Raw genomic sequence first — 15,766 nt, 5'->3', positions numbered from 1 at the left:
AGACAAATAATTCCATCACTAGAGTAGGTCATATTCAATGGAGCAAGCTTGGAAAGCACAGAACACCAAATAGACACTCACTGGTGCAGTCTGGGGAGACTTCCTGGAGGTAGTGATGCCGAGCTGGGCTTTAAGAGTCACGTGGGAGTTAGCCACACGAAAAAGTTGCTAAAGCATATTTAAAGAAGAGGAAAGAGGGGCGCCTGGGTGGCTTAGTCGGTTAAGCATCCGACTTTCGCTTAGGTCATGATCTCGCGGTTCGTGGGTTCGAGCCCCGCGTCGGGCTCTGTGCTGACTGCCAGCTCAGAGCCTGGAGCCTGTTTCAGTCTGTGACTCCCTCTCTCTCTGACCCTCCCCTGCTCACGCTGTCTCTCTCTCTCTCTCCTAGAAATAAATAAAACATTAAAAAAAAATCACAAAAAAAAATAAAGAAGAGGAAAGAGCAATGAATACTCATTAAAATGAATTGAGTTGGTTGCTCTCTTCTTCCATTCTGAAATATCAAAATGTGAGTAACTATAGCATTTATAAGCCCCTCCTAACCTAAACTTTCCATAGCCCAAACCAGCAGGGAGCAAACCATGCTGCTATAGGTCGGTATCAGTGGCTATTTCTCTAATCAAAGGAAAAAAATAAATTGATAAAAATTTCTTCATATTAAGTTTACTTAAGACTTCTCTTAAGGGCGCCTAGGTGGCTCAGTAGGTTAAGCACCTGACTCTTGGTTTTGGTGCAGGTTATGATCTCACGGTGTCATGGGTTCGAGTCCTGCATCAGACTCTGAGCTGGTGACATGGATTGGGATTCTCTGTCTCTCTCTGCCCCTCCCCCACTTGCACTGTCTCTGAGTCTCTCAAAGTAAATAAATTTTTAAAAAGTTAAAAAAAAAAACTTCTCTTAAAAATAGTTAGGCTAGGGCCGCCTGGGTGGCTCAGTCAGTTGAGTGTCTGGCTTCGGCTCAGGTCATGATCTCGCATTTCGTGGGTTCAAGCCCCGTGTTGGGCTCTGTGTTGACCACTCAGAGCCTGCTTCGGATTCTGAGTCTCCCTCTCTCTCTGCCCCTTCCCCACTCATGCTCTGTCTGTCTCTCTCTCTCTCTTAAAAAATGAATAAACGTTAAAAAAAAATTTTTTTTTTAAAAAAGGCCTAAGAGCTCTGAGGAGAAGCATTTAATCCCGAAGTTCTGTGTGTGAGTCAGGGAAAGCTTCCTGGAGGAGGAGACATCATCTGCCCGGACTCCGCAGAAGTAGCAAGGGTTGGCTGGGGCAGGAGGTCAGGGGTGGGAGGGAGAATGGCACTTCCTACAGGGGAAGAAGCTTATGGACTGCAAGGCCCAAAGGCAGGAAGAGCTCAGCCTCCTGGCGTATCTTCAGGGACTCAGTGTGGCTCAAGAGATGGCTGGGAGTGGGGGTGGAAGGCCTTGTATCTAAGACTGAATTTTAGCCCCAGATCCTTAGGAGGATGAGGAGAAACTGCAGATGTTAAGCAAAGGAGTAGCATGATGAGCTATGGAGTTTTGAAAGAGACCCTTGAGGAGCCTGGGTCTTGATTCAAGTGAGCCTGAGCTGCCTCCTTGGAAAAACAGGAAAAATAAAGTTCACCTCCCAGCACTGTCTCTAGACTTGAATGGGACCACAGGCTGTGCCTGGCATGGGGCAAAGACAGCTTCGCTCAGTTTCCCTCCCAGTATTTGTTTGTTTTTTTTTTTTTTAATTTCTAGGAGAGAGAGAGAGAGAGAGAGAGAGAGATAGTGTGAGCAGGGGAGGGTCAGAGAGAGAGGGAGTCACAGACTGAAACAGGCTCCAGGCTCTGAGCTGGCAGTCAGCACAGAGCCCGACGCGGGGCTCGAACCCATGAACCGCGAGATCATGACCTAAGCGAAAGTCGGACGCTTAACCGACTAAGCCCCCCAGGAGCCCCTTCCCTCCCAGTATTTGTAACAGGAGGAGGGGGCCTGCTTCTTCTTCAGGCTCCAGAAAGCCTGGAGTCGCCCGGTCCTTAGTGACTCTGAGAGAAGGTTCTAGGGAGCCATCTTCAGGCCCAGGCTCTGCCCTGTCCGAATGCGAAGCTTTAGGAGCTTAGAGACTTTTCCCTGCAGGTAAGAGTTTACGTGTTTTCTGGAGCTTCACTGTTTCAGTGCCCTGTGGTGGGCAAGCAGGATAAGGACTTCCCTAGAAGGTGGGAAACCCAGGCTTCCAGGGCCTTGAAAACTGGGCAGTCCTTCTGGGCTGGGCTAGGCCAGGGATCTCGGGCAGCTAAGCTCAAAGACGGCCCGGACGGAGGAATGTAAGAAGCTTTATGAAACAGTAATACGATGCCTGTTAATATTGCCAGGTTCTATGCCAGGCTCTTTGTATGGGTTAGCTCTTTACACATAAGAACCATCCACATTTTATTTACTTAAAAAAATTTTTTTAATGTTTTATTTATTTCTAGGAGAGAGAGAGACAGTGTGAGCAGGGGAGGGTCAGAGAGAGAAAGAGGGAGATACAGAATCTAAAGCAGGCACCAGGCTCTGAGCTGTTAGCACAGAGCCTGATGCAGGGCTTGAACCCACAAACCGCGAGATCATAACCTGAGCCGTAGTTGGACACTTAACTGACTAAGCCACCCAGGCACCACACAACCACCTATGTTTCTCATGACCAAGGAAACAGACCCAAAGGACGTAGTTAACCTATAGGCACAGAGGACGCAGGGCAAAGATTCAAAACCCCAGATCTCTTTTGAGTCAAAGCTCCTTCTACTGCTTCATCCACCATCAGGACTTTTAAAATCCAAATACAATCATGTGCTTCTCACATTAATATCTTCCAGCGGGTCCTGAGACTTAGAAAATAAAGGGCCTCACGGATCATATCCCTTCCCGGGTGGTCAGAGGATCGTCTCTGGGTTCACCTTCCCCGGAGGCTCCCCTCACACACTATCTCTGAACCTTTGTCTCTACTGCTCTGCCCACCAAGAATGCCAGCCTATGGTCTCATCCCCTCCTTCTGCCTGGCAAACACCTTCTTATCCTTCCCAGAGGTGGGTCAAGGGGCACCACGCTTCTGTAACGTGTTCCTGCGTGGCTCCTAGGACTCCTCTCTCCAAAAGCACCTCAGGAGCTTAGGGTATTTATTTCTTGACTCACCTGCCTTCTCTCCACCGGATTGGGAGCCCCTTGAAAATAGGGACCATGTGTCAGCTCCTGTTACTTAACCCAGTGTCTGCTGCAGGGGAACTTTTGAAACCCCCTTGAACCTGGGCCTGCTGCTGTGTAAAATGCAGGGGATAATCTCTACCCATATGCTGTTATGAAGGTTACAATGACGTGATGTTGGTAATGTGTTGAGCTTAATGTGTCTGGTTCATAAACGGTAGCCATTATCGTATTATAATATAATATGATATCATACCATAATATAATAGTTGTAGTATTTTAAATAAAATGATGGGTAAAAGACTAAATGCATGAATAAATGTAGTTAGCCAAGCAAAAAACAAACAAACAGGGGCCCCTGGGTGGCTCAGTCAGTTAAGCGTCTGACTCTGGCCCAGGACATGATCTCACAGTTTGTGGGTTCGAGCCCCGCATCGGGCTCTGTGCTGACAGCTCAGAGCCTGGAGCCTGCTTCAGATTCTTGGTCTTCCTCTCTCTCTGCCCCTCCTCCCCTGCTTACACGCTGTGTCTCTGTCTCTGTCTCTCTCTCAAAAATAAATAAACATTAAAAAATTAAAGAAACAAAACAAAAAAATGAAAAAACCCACTTCTGCTTTTCATTCAGCCCAGGAAAAGCTGTAATGGAATATTTCCCCTATTTCTGTTTGTCAGTCTTTGGCTACAGCCTCCTTCGGCTCCGGTTGTTTCCCCCTACCTGGCAGAAATATCCAGGCTCCTGCAGGGGCTCCCCAGTCCCACGGAGGAGAATTAATCAGGGTTTGAGGGCGACAAGAGGGAGTGTTCCAGCTTCTGTCTGGCTTCTCGTTCCCTCTCATCCTTTTCCTTCCTGTGGGGGGAAACCAAAAAGACTTCACAAAGATCAGATCCGAAACTCTGCATGATTTCTTCCAAGGTTTCACAGGAATCTTGGTAGATTGGAAAAAAAAAAAAAAAAAGAAAGAAAGAAAAAGTTTACAGATGAGCCAATAACAACGGCAACAGCAAATGACTGGGGCAGGATCCCCACATCCATCTTCTGAGCACTGCCCGAGGCCCTGTGGGGTGCCTGGCCCTGGACTTGGCCCTGGGAAACCAGATCTCTTAGGCCAAATCGTCAGTCCAGGGAGATGGACAAGCAAGTCTGTGACTACATAGGCTATGTCCTGTGGAGCACGATCAGAAAAGCACAGGGTGGGGCGCCTGGGTGGCTTAGTCGGTTAAGTGTCCGACTTTCGCTTGGGTCATGATCTCACGGTTCGTGGGTTCGAGCCCCTCGTCGGGCTCTGTGCTGACTGCCAGCTCAGAGCCTGGAGCCTATTTCAGAGTCTGTGTCTCCCTCTCTCTCTGACCCTCCCCTGCTCATGCTGTCTCTCTCTCTCCTAGAAATAAATAAAAATATTTAAAAAAAAGAAAAGAAAGAAAAGCACAGGGCACATAATGGGAACCCTAAGTAGATAAATCAGGGAAGACTTCTTGGAGGTAATACCTCAGCTGGGTTTTAAGGGTCAGCCAGGAGGTACTAGATTAAGACGTAGTTGGGAGATAGGCAAATCTGGGGGAACAACTATATTGGCAAATAAAATGAGTTGGCTTTTTATATTTCCAAGAATCTAAGGTGAGTATCAGTAAGATCATATCTGATAGATCAGTGAGTCGCTATTGATCTGTAAGATGCCATGGCTCAAGCTGGTGGGTCTCAAGTCAAACTGTTATTATCAAAAAATTGTGGGGGTGCCTGGGTGGCTCAGTTGGTTGAGTGTCTGACTCCTGATTTTGATTCAGGTCATGATCCCAGGGTGGTGGGATTGAGCCCCTATTGGGCTCCGTACTCAGCATGGATGCCTGCTTGAGATTCTCTCTCTCTTTCTCTGCCCTTTTCCCCTGCTCACACACTTTCTCTCTCTAAAATACATTTTTTTTTTGAGAGAGAGAGAGAGAGAGTACGCAAGTGAGAGTAGGGAAGAGAGAAAAAGAGAATGTCAAGAACAGGGGAGAGAGAGGGAGAGAGAAGCAGGGCTCACCCAAGCGAGGCATGAGCTCACCAGATGTGGGACTCAAACTCATGAACCATGAGATCATGACCAGAGCCGAAATCAGAGGCTTAATGACGGAGCAACCCAGATGCTGCTCTAAAATAAAATTTTTTTAAAATGAAAAAAAAAGTGGACTTCTTCTCTTTAAAAGGAAAATTAAAATTGTAAGATTTAAGATTGGAAGGCTTCCAGGGTGGCTCAGTTGGTTGAGCGTGGGGCTCTTGATTTTGGCTCAGGTCATGATCTTGTGGTTCATGAGATCAAACCCTGAGTCTGGCTCTGCACGATAGCACAGAGCCTGCTTGGGATTCTCTGTCTCCCTCTGTCTGCCCCTCCCCCACTAGTGTTCTTTCTCCCTCTCTCAAAATAAATAAATCAACTGGAAAAAAAGATTGGAAAGTTTCCTTGGCTAAATTTCTCAACTCGTTAAGCTTTGGTTTCTTCTCAAAAAATGGAGAGTATAACACCATCTATCTGTGATAGAAATGGTTACTTTCCAGCCCATCATCTACTCCCTTTTTCTTTAGCAGTGGAGTCAGTTTTTGTTTAAGGTAGTAATGTGCCCAGATTTTTTTTAACTACACTTTTTTAAAACAACATTTCCTAGTCTCCTTTGAAATGAACATAGCCATAATATCTGCCCCTTGAAAGAAAGTCCAATAATATATGGCATTTCCAGGGAGATGATTTTATTTATTTCTTTGCACCTTTAGGACCTGACACAGTGGGCCTTTCTTCAGTGTTTACTTGGCTTGTCAGCGCCTCAGTTTTCCATTCAGTAAAATGGGAGCGATTGATGAGGGAGTGCAGGGCAAGCTGATGGCAAAGTACAGACTAACAGTGCCTCCCACACCCATTGCCGGGTGGGATGTGTGTGACATTCCTCAGACACTTCCTGCTGCTCAAGAACAGGGAAAAGGAAAGAAAGCAAATGGTTGACAGAGAGAACTCACAGTCGTGTAGAACAAGAGTCTCCTTCAGTCTATGGATAGCTTCGTAAACGGCAAGAAAAAGGCAATTTTATCCAGAGCCTAAATCTCCAGAAATCTATAGACTCCCTTTCCTGGAGCCCTACTATCACTCTCCTCAAGATGTAAGGGAGTTTGGGGTGCCTGGGTGGCTCAGTCGGTTAAGCGTCCGACTTTGGCTCAGGTCATGATCTTGCAGTTCATGGGTTCAAGCCCTGCGTCGGGCTCTCTGCTGACCACTCGGAGCCTGGAGCCTGTTTCAGATTCTGTGTCTCCCCCTCTCTCTGCCCTTCCGCAGCTCATGCTCTGTCTCTATCTCTCAATAATAAATAAATGTTAAAAAAAAAAAAAAAAGAATTTGGGCACCTGGGTGGCTCAGTTGGGTGAGCATCCGACTTCAGCTCAGGTCATGATCTCGTAGTCTATGAGTTCAAGCCCCGCGTTGGACTCTGGGCTGGCAGCTCGCTCTGAGCTGATAGCTCGAAACCTGAAGCCTGATTCAGATTCTGTGTCTCCTCTCTCTGCCCCTCCCCTGCTCATGCTCTGTCTCTCTGTCTCTCAAAATAAATAAATGTTAAAAAAAAAAAAAAAAGAATTTGGGCACCTGGGTGGCTCAGTTGGGTGAGCATCCGACTTCAGCTCAGGTCATGATCTCGTAGTCTATGAGTTCAAGCCCCGCGTTGGACTCTGGGCTGGCAGCTCGCTCTGAGCTGATAGCTCGAAACCTGAAGCCTGATTCAGATTCTGTGTCTCCTCTCTCTGCCCCTCCCCTGCTCATGCTCTGTCTCTCTGTCTCTCAAAATAAATAAATGTTAAAAAAATTTTTTTAAAAAGAATTCTTTCTTGGCTGTCAGCTCCAAACCCCACAAACACACCCCCATCACCCCCAAACTTCATTGCTACTACCATGAATTATAATAAAAATGAGAGCTGGGTGAATAACACATCAAAGTGAGTAAATCTACATGTGCTATTTTCCATGTATTAATGACGTGGGGAAAACAAAGGCAGGAAGAAATGTAGATAAAATTAAATTTCCTTATAACCTGCAGCCCATTGATCCTAGAAGCAGGCAGAGTATGACGTTCCTCCCGGAGCCCCCAACTGTCTCAATGTCAATGCTTTGCTAGCAGGAAAAACAACTTGAGCTTGACAATAGCTAAGCTTCCCGGAAGTGAGTCTTCCTTAGCATATGAAAAACCTTCTGGAAACATATCCTTGTCTTTACCTCACTCCCAATTATATAATCAGTCACCCTTGAGGACCCCAGTGAGGCTCTTTCTGCCCATCGGCCCTGTCCCCCTGCTTTAGTAAAACCACCTTTTTGTACCAAAGATGTCTCGAAACTTCTTTCCTGGCCGTGGGCTCCGAACCCCAGCATTTCCACATCATTAAGAATGCTGACAGTGGTCACATTTCCGCTTTTCCACGGTCTTAGTTAGAGCAAAGGGGTGGCTGGGTGGCACAGTCGGTTACACAGTCCTGCTCTGGCTCAGGTCATGATCTCATGGTTTTTGGGTCAGAGCCCCGTGTTGGGCTCTGTGCTGTTAGCACACAGCCTGTTTCAGATCCTCTGTCTCCCTCTCTCTCTGCCCCTCCTCCGTTTGTGTGCTCTCTCTCTCTCTGTGTCTCAAAAATAAGTAAACATTAGAAGAAAGAAAGAAAGAAAGAAAGAAAGAAAGAAAGAAAGAAAGAAAGAAAGAAAGAAAGAAAAGGAAAGGAAAGGAAAGGAAAGGAAAGGAAAGGAAAGGAAAGGAAAGGAAAGGAAAGGAAAGGAAAGGAAAGGAAAGGAAAGGAGGAAGGAAGAAAAGAAAGAAAGGGGCACCTGGGTGGCTCCGTCGGTTAAGCGTCCAACTTCGGCTCAGGTCATGATCTCACGGTTCATGAGTTCGAGCCCCACGTCGGGCTCTGTGCTGAAGGCTCAGAACCTGGAGTCTGCTTTGGATTCTGTGTCTGCCTCTCTCTCTGCCTCTCTCTCTCTCTCTCTCTCAAAAATAAATAAACAGTAGAAGGAAGGAAAACAGAACAAACCTTGAAATAAACGCCGTCTCCCTCTCATGGCTTCCTATGGATTGCCTGTTGGACGTCTCTGCAATGAAGGTTGACGGTTGGATGAACAAACGGTTTGCCTTCTTTTTTTCTAATGCTCTCTGATCGGTATTCTTCACCTCCCTGTGGGGAAATCACAAAGTCACCCTAAAGAGTCCACATGATCTTTTCACTCCTGTTTTCATATGTAAAGAGAGACGAATATTTGCAAATGTATTCGGTCAAGAGCAGCTGACTGAAGCTGAGCGCTGACTCCATACCACCAACTCGGTCATGAGCCCCTGCTGGGTGCTAGGGGTCCTATCAGCCCTTGGGGACCCAGAGAAGAATAAAATGTGGTCCCTAAATTCAGGGAACGCATACTCACATTAGGAGGGCAGGTGAAGAAACCAATGATCTGAAAGAAAGCTGAATTTTGAGGGCAAGCCGAATTCAAGTTGGGGCTCTCCCCCTTGCTGTGTGACTTTGGGCAAATTACTTAACCTCTCCAGGCCAGCGTACCCATCTCGACATGGTGATAATGGAAGGCAGGGTTGTGGTGAGGATTGATTGAGAGTCGGTGAAGCATCCGACTCTAGATTTCGGCTCAGGTCCTAATCTCATGGTTTGTGGGATAGAGCCTTGTGTCGGGCTCTGCACTGACAGTGAGGAGCCTGCTTCAGATTCTCTCTCTCCTTCTCTGCCCCACCTCCCCACTCTCTCTCTCTCTCTCTCAAAAAAAAAAAAAATTAGTCCTGGGACTAGGCCCCCAATTAAAAACTGTCGTGTTTGACAGTAGACAGAGGCTGAAACGAAGCCCGTTCCCTAAAGCCCATAAGTACCTGAGGAAGTTTTCTTGTAGTTCCTTCAGGTACTTGTCAAAATAATGCCATTCGTTCCAGTGGAGCCTCCTTAGCGCGCAGAAGTTTTCCTTCCTCTTCTTCATGTTCATCAGGGTCAGTTCGATGACCTCTGCATACGTCACCATGGACTCAGTGGCTTCCGCCGTCAAGGAAAACCCCACACTGCCGGTTGGTATTGAATCCGGGCCTTATCAGCGGGATGGCCTCATGCATGGGGAGGAGGGGGGGTGAGATGGCAGAGTGAGGAAAATGACCTGTTTCTAGACCAGATCACTGGAATCTGAGCAGGAAATGACTCCTGCTCTTTGACCATGGCCTTCTTTGGAAGGCAACTATCCTCCCCAATGGCCAGGCCATTCCCTGTCTCTTAATAAAGCCCTTCTTTCCTCCTGATGATGGAAAGGCTATGGAATGCTTTTTTTTTTTTTTTTTTTTTCCGACTGCCATCTAAAATTCTCACTCTGGCGGCCCCTGGGTGGCTCAGTCGGTTATGCGGCCAACTTCGGCTCCGGTCATAATCTCATGGTTCACGAGCTCGGAGCCTGGAACTTGCTTCAGATTCTGTGTTTCTGTCTCTCTCTGCCCCTGCTCATGCTCTCACAAATAAATTTTAAAACGTTAAAAAAATAAAAATAAAAATAAATAAAACAAAATTCTCATTCTGTATGGTGACAGATGGTAACTACACTTATTGTGGGAAGTACTTCATAATGTATAGAATTGTCAGATCACTGTGGGGTACACATGAAATGGATACAGTGTTGTAAGTCAAGTACGCTTCAAGAAAAAATAAATGAATACAATTCTTACTCTACTATCACAGTGGTGAAGAAGGGAATTCCGACTTTCCTTTCCTTTTGGTCCCAAGGCCTCATCACCCACACCATGTGTGCATGTAGAAAAATCCTCCGTTGCTTTCCCCACTCTCTCCGCCCCTTCTGGATCTATAAGCATCTCACAAGTTTGGGATTTCAAGACAAGATATGTCATTCCTCACGTCTCCATGTTCTTCTCTATAAAATGGGGATAATAATTCCTACCTTAGATGATGTTAATAATAAGTATGATAGTTATTATTTGTTCAGAACCAGCCATCTGCCACATAATACTGGCCACAATGCTACTGGTTTGGCATAATTATCCCTATTTTAGGAAGGGGTTGATAAAGACACGGAGCTCAGAAGTTAAGTGTGCACATGAGCTCTTAAGGCAGGCGGGTTGCTGAGCTGGGACTCCAATCTGGGGCTGTGTATCCCCAGGCTCCTTCTGCTATATTCCACTGTCTACAGAGTAATGACACACTACATGGGAAAGCACTTTATAAATAATAAAGTGCTACATAATGTGAGCTGTTATTCTCTGCCTAGAGGCCTATAAATAATTTGGGGGATATGAGCTCTACAGAGCAAGCGCTACCTAGTCCTTTCTGAAAGCTCCTGACGGGAAGCCATGTGTAGACAGGTAACATTCAAGCACTTGTTATGAGCCAGGCACAGGGGACGAAAATGACCCTTAGGCTCATATCGATGGCTACCCTTGATGGGCACCTACTATGTGTCAGACACTGCGCTAAGGGTTGGGTGCCTCTCCACACCCAGGCAGAGGCCTGGAGTACTGTGAGCCCTGCCCATGGAGGAAAGGATATGGGATGCTTTTGGTTTTTTCCCTTCTGACTATCAACACGTCTTTGCCGTGCTGCCGCAGAGTGGCATAGTTTTGGAGGAAGTACACAATCAGCGGGCTCTTCCCGTAGGTGTTGAAGAAGTTTAAAGTCAGCTCAGGGCTTTTGCAGGCTGGGTAAGACTGAATGGGAAAGAGAGAGGGAAAAATAAGATATTGTCATTTTTATAGCCTGCATTAAGAAATGTAAAGGCATGCATCATATTCTTTGTCCAGGACTTCCAGATTTAGGATGCCATCCTAAAGAAATGACCCAAATTATAATGAAAAAAACATTTAGGTACTAAATCAAGTATTTACAACAGCAAACAATTAGAATAACTTGAGTGTTCAAGAAGATATTGATATCTCTACCCTAAGAAACAGTTATGCCACTATTAAAATGTGTATGAAGAGTCAGTACTAAGGAACTGTTTCACATCTAGCAATAGATTAAAAAATCAAGATGCACTGGGGTGCCTGGGGGGCTCAGTCAGTTAAGTGTCCAACTTCCGCTCTGGTCATGATCTCACAGTTTGTGAGTTCAAGCCCCATGTTGGGCTCCGTGCTGACAGCTCAGAGGCTGGAGTCTACTTTGGATTCTGTGTCTCCCTCTCTCTCTGACCCTCTCCCTCTTATGCTCTGACTCTCTGTCTCTCTCTCAAAAAATAAATAAACATTTAAAAAATTTTTAAAAACAAAAAAATTAAGATGTGGGGGTGCCTGGGTGGCTCAGTCAGCTGACCATCTGACTCTTGATTTAGGCTCAGGTCATGACCGTAGTGTCGTGGGATTGAGCCTCATGTCAGGCTCCACACTCAGTGCGAGAGTCTCTCTCCCTCTGCCCCTCTACTCTGCTTACGTGCTCTCTCTCTCTCTCTAAAATAAAATTTAAAAAAATCAAGAGGCAAAATTGGGTAGATGGTGTTATGTACTTTCTTTTTTTAAATATTTATTTATTTACTTTAAGGAAAGCGGGGCAGAGAGAAAAGAGACAGAGAGAGATGGAGAGAGAGGGAGAGAGATGGAGAGAGAGACTCTCTAGCAGGCTCCATGTTCAACACAGAGCCCAATGCAGGGCTTGATCCCGTGATGGTGGGATCATGACCCGAGCTGAAATCAAGAGTTGGACACTTAACTGACCGAGCCACCCAGGCGCCCCTGTATCTTTTCCATGAAATAAATCAGTCAAAAACAAGACAGATGGGAGACTGGAAGCACAGTTGCCAAAATGTTAATGATTCATTGAGCAAATATTATTAGGTCACTACCACGTGTATACAGTGTTTTAGGTGCTGGGGATTCAGCCGAGAAGAAAAATTCTAATGGCGTGAGCATTACAGTTGAGACAAAGACAGTCAACAAGAACAAGTCAACAAATAAAAGAATAACATGACATTGGGGAATAATAAGTGCTTTAGATAAGGGATCAAGCAGCGCAGGACGCCTGGGAAGCTCAGTCGGTGGAGCATGTGACCCTTGACCCCTGATCCCGGAGTTGTGAGTACAAGCCCCACACTGGGTGTAGAGATTACTTAAAAATCTAAAAACAGAAGTGGGGCAAAGGGTGGAGGGTGGTGGGAAGGGAGACAGAGGAGGGGAGGAATCTTTTCCATGAAGTGGTCAGGGGACGCTGTGGAAAGGTGAGGAGCTACAATCCTCTGTGAGTGTGACGGAAGCCACCAGAAGGTTTGAGCTGTGGCTCAGAGTAATCGGATTAATTTTTCTGCAGATCCCTAGGACTGCTAGGTAGAGAAATTCGTGCAGTGGGTGAGAGGGGATGTGAGGAGTGGTAAAGAGGCCTCTGCAGTGGTGGTGGTGGGGGGTGTTGGGCTGGGAAGAGGAGTGGCGGAGAGGGGTGAGAAGTGAAGGAATGTGCGACAGGCTCTGAAAGCAGAATTGGCAGGATTTGCTAGAGGGCTCGATGTGGGCGTGAGAAAGAGAGAGGACTGGGATGACCCCAAAGGGTAGAGGTGCCAGTTACTCAGGTGGGAAGACCCCAGGAAGGAACAGGTTAGTGAAGTGGGAAAATCAAGAGGTCTGCTTTGGATGCTCTCTATTTGATGTGCTAAGAGACAATCAAGAGGAAATACCTCAGGGAAGGGAATGGGGGTAGAGGAGCGCGGGCAAGAGGGATTTGCCTTCCTTGTAAATGTTCCCCTGCCTTTTCCCAATAACGTTAAATAACGATTATGTGCTGCTTTTGTGTGTAGAGAAACAATACATTTTATTCCAAGAAGCAGTTATAATTTCACTAGAAAACTCTGCCTCATGAGTAAGGACTGTGACAGCACCTGGGCGCACCGTTCTCTAACCCTTTCTGGATCTGAATTGCTTCCTGTGATTTTGTTTTTCTATCTATAACACAGTCTCTGAACCTCGTCACTTTGACATCTGGAGCCAGATCATCGTTTGTGGTGGGAGCTGCCCCGTGCATCGTAGGAGGTTGGGTGGCAGCCCTGGATTCCTAGATGCCAGCAGAAATCCATCTTCTCCTTCACTACCGGCTGTGACAGCCAGAAGTGGCTCCAGGCAGAGGCCAAGTCCCCAGGAAGCAAACTTGACCACCCCCTCCCCGCACTGTCCCTCGTGGAGAATCACTATTCAACAGCAAGATCCCACTGGGATCACAGAAGCTTGGGGCTCGTAAGAAAGCTACAGACCCCTTAGCCCCACGATTCCTAAACCCTACTGCCTAATAGGGGGCCAGTCTGTGGTCACTGGTCTCCAGTGAAATGAGGGCAAGAAGGAAAAAAAAACCTATTGTAGTAAATATGACATGAAGTGAATATATACTTACTTTCAGGACGTTCTTTGATTCTGAGATTGCTTTTTCCGCTGTTTTGTATTAATACCCTTCCTTCTACGAAATGATGGTGGTGGCAGATAAGGGGTCATTTTGCTTTAGTAAAGTTATTTAGTTACAAACAAATTGTTTCTCAGTCTAGAAAATTCCAAAGTGGACCCAGGATCCGCGAATCTCGTTCCACATTTGTCCTAGACTTGTTCCTGTGGCTGCCTGGAGGCTGTCCTTTCCGATAGTCCCGGGTTTTTGTGCTGGAGGGAGCTCACCCGCCCTCTACTGCATTCAGGCTGGAGGGGACTTTAAGTCAAAAGTCTTGCTTCCCTGTGGGGGCCACCCAGGGGGTCTTCCGAGGCTTCCCAGATTCCGCCAGAGCCTGCCTGTCACCCACCCAGCTAGAGCCAGGGTATGAGCCATAAGCTTGGTCAGTCAAAATTCCCGCTCCTCAGATTTTGAGTCTTGACAGTGGTAAACTATAGACTGAAAACATGTGGGGGTCACCCATTCCAGACATGTCACCTTGAAGAGACGGTTCAAGGGTTGAAAAGTGCCATGATTCTTCCCCTGGTCCCTGGACTCATCTTCAGACTTTCTAGCTACTCGATGTTCTTCCGGTCTCTGCTCAAGTCGGCCAAGGCCAGCTTTTGGTGCTTATAAGCCAAGAATTCCAATGAATATACCTCCTTTTGATACTATTATCAACAGGTAATGGTCCATTTTTGCTTCCCTAACTTTGGAAGCAAGGAACATACTACTTTCAGAAACATCCAGTTCCACTGTTGGTAAGGATCTGATTTCTCCCCACAGGTGGGAGGCAGGGGAGGGGCCCTGGGTACCGGGACCTGGGGATGGGGAAGGGCTGGCTCCCAGCCACGGCACCGGGCAAAGACGGGCCAGTGTGCAAGAGGAGACAAGTTCGGAAGCATCCCGTCCAAGGGGCCGGGAGAAAGCAGAGTAGGAGCTAGAGCAAAGGGCTGGCCTCAGAGACCTGGCCTCAGAGCTCCTGGGTGGGTCTGGGAGCCCGAGCTGGAACAGGACCAGCAGACGGTGTCTGCAGCAGAGCCAGGGGGTAAAGCTGGTTTAAAATGACAACTTGGACCCTTAGGAAGTTCTTTCTTACCCCCGAGAAAAATCTGACGCTCTATAATTCCAATCCCTGTTCTTCCAGAACCACGGGTTACAGAAGGGTCCTTAAAATGTTTGGGGAGAGCCCATGATCTTCTCTAATTCTTGCCTTCTCCAACCTAAACATCCTTAGTGTTTTCGATAACTCCTGACAGGGGTACCTGGGGGGCTCAGTTGGTGAAGCGTCTGACTTTGCCTTGGGTCATGATCTCACGGTTTCTGAGTTCAAGCCCGGCATCAGGGTTGCTGCTGTCAGCTCAGAGCCTGCTTGGGATCCTCTGTCTCTCTCTCTTTCTCTCTCTCTGCTCCTCCCCCGCTTGCACATGTGTCTCCCCCCCCCCTTTCAAAAAGAAAGAGAGGGGAGTGGAGAGTGGGTCCAACTGGTGGGGCAACTAAAAGGTTTCTAAGAAGGAGAACTCACATTATTGTTCTTGGCACCACCATGATGAGGTCTCCCTTCTTCTCACCTCTTTAAACTTAGTGATACCTTCTGTCTACACAGCACACACACAGGCCTGTGTGGGTGGTTTTTGGAAAATGAAGAGAACAGGGGAGCCACACATCGGGGCCGATGTGGTCAGTGCACAGCACACGCAGGACAGAAGAGGGGTTGGTAGCCAGAAAGCACGTAAGCCCCCAGACTTCACAGACGTTTGCGGAGAAGACGTGGGCTTCAAACAAATCATGTAACAAATGCTGGAGCCGATCTTCCGACAAATTCAAAGGAGCAGAGTGACCCTTGGTGACATTCGGTTATGTGAGTAAAGTTTTTGTATTGTGAACCGGTGATAATATAAAAATATTGGGGAAACATTGGGAGAATATTTCATAGAATCTTAGAGTGATAAAGATATTTCTTAAGAAGAAATGAAATCAAGAAACCATACAACGGAAGACCAATAAATATGGCTCCTAAAAAATTACAATTTTCTCCCCCCAAATCACATTTTCTCACATAAGATACCATAAAGTAAAAAGATTAAACAGTAAACATTTTTGCCAAACATATGATGAAGAATTGAACTTCTACAAGCAAATAATAAACAAAACACTAAGAACCTCAGAAGTAGAAATATTTCTATTTAGAAAAAACAAAAACAGGGGTGCCTGGGTGCCTCAGTCAGTTAAGCACATGACTTTGGCTC

At 46.7% G+C, this 15,766-nt stretch overlaps 1 protein-coding gene across 1 annotated transcript in view; it reads right to left on the bottom strand.

Annotated features, from left to right (window-relative positions):
* The window catches only part of FAM227A (family with sequence similarity 227 member A), a 62,118-nt gene that overhangs the window by 2,002 nt on the left and 44,350 nt on the right, over positions 1–15,766 (bottom strand). The window contains exons 12-15 of the mRNA XM_039246092.1: positions 10,680–10,837; positions 9,014–9,166; positions 8,175–8,315; positions 3,858–3,989 (exon numbers count right to left, since the gene is read on the bottom strand). Coding sequence (XP_039102023.1) covers positions 3,911–3,989; positions 8,175–8,315; positions 9,014–9,166; positions 10,680–10,837 — 531 coding nt within the window. The 3' untranslated portion in view covers positions 3,858–3,910. The remainder of the gene's footprint in view (positions 1–3,857; positions 3,990–8,174; positions 8,316–9,013; positions 9,167–10,679; positions 10,838–15,766) is intronic.

Source organism: Hyaena hyaena, unplaced genomic scaffold (genome assembly GCF_003009895.1).
Source record: "Hyaena hyaena isolate Hyena2069 unplaced genomic scaffold, ASM300989v1 scaffold_280, whole genome shotgun sequence".
NCBI lineage: Eukaryota > Metazoa > Chordata > Mammalia > Carnivora > Hyaenidae > Hyaena > Hyaena hyaena.
This window is presented reverse-complemented; position numbering and strand designations above follow the sequence as displayed.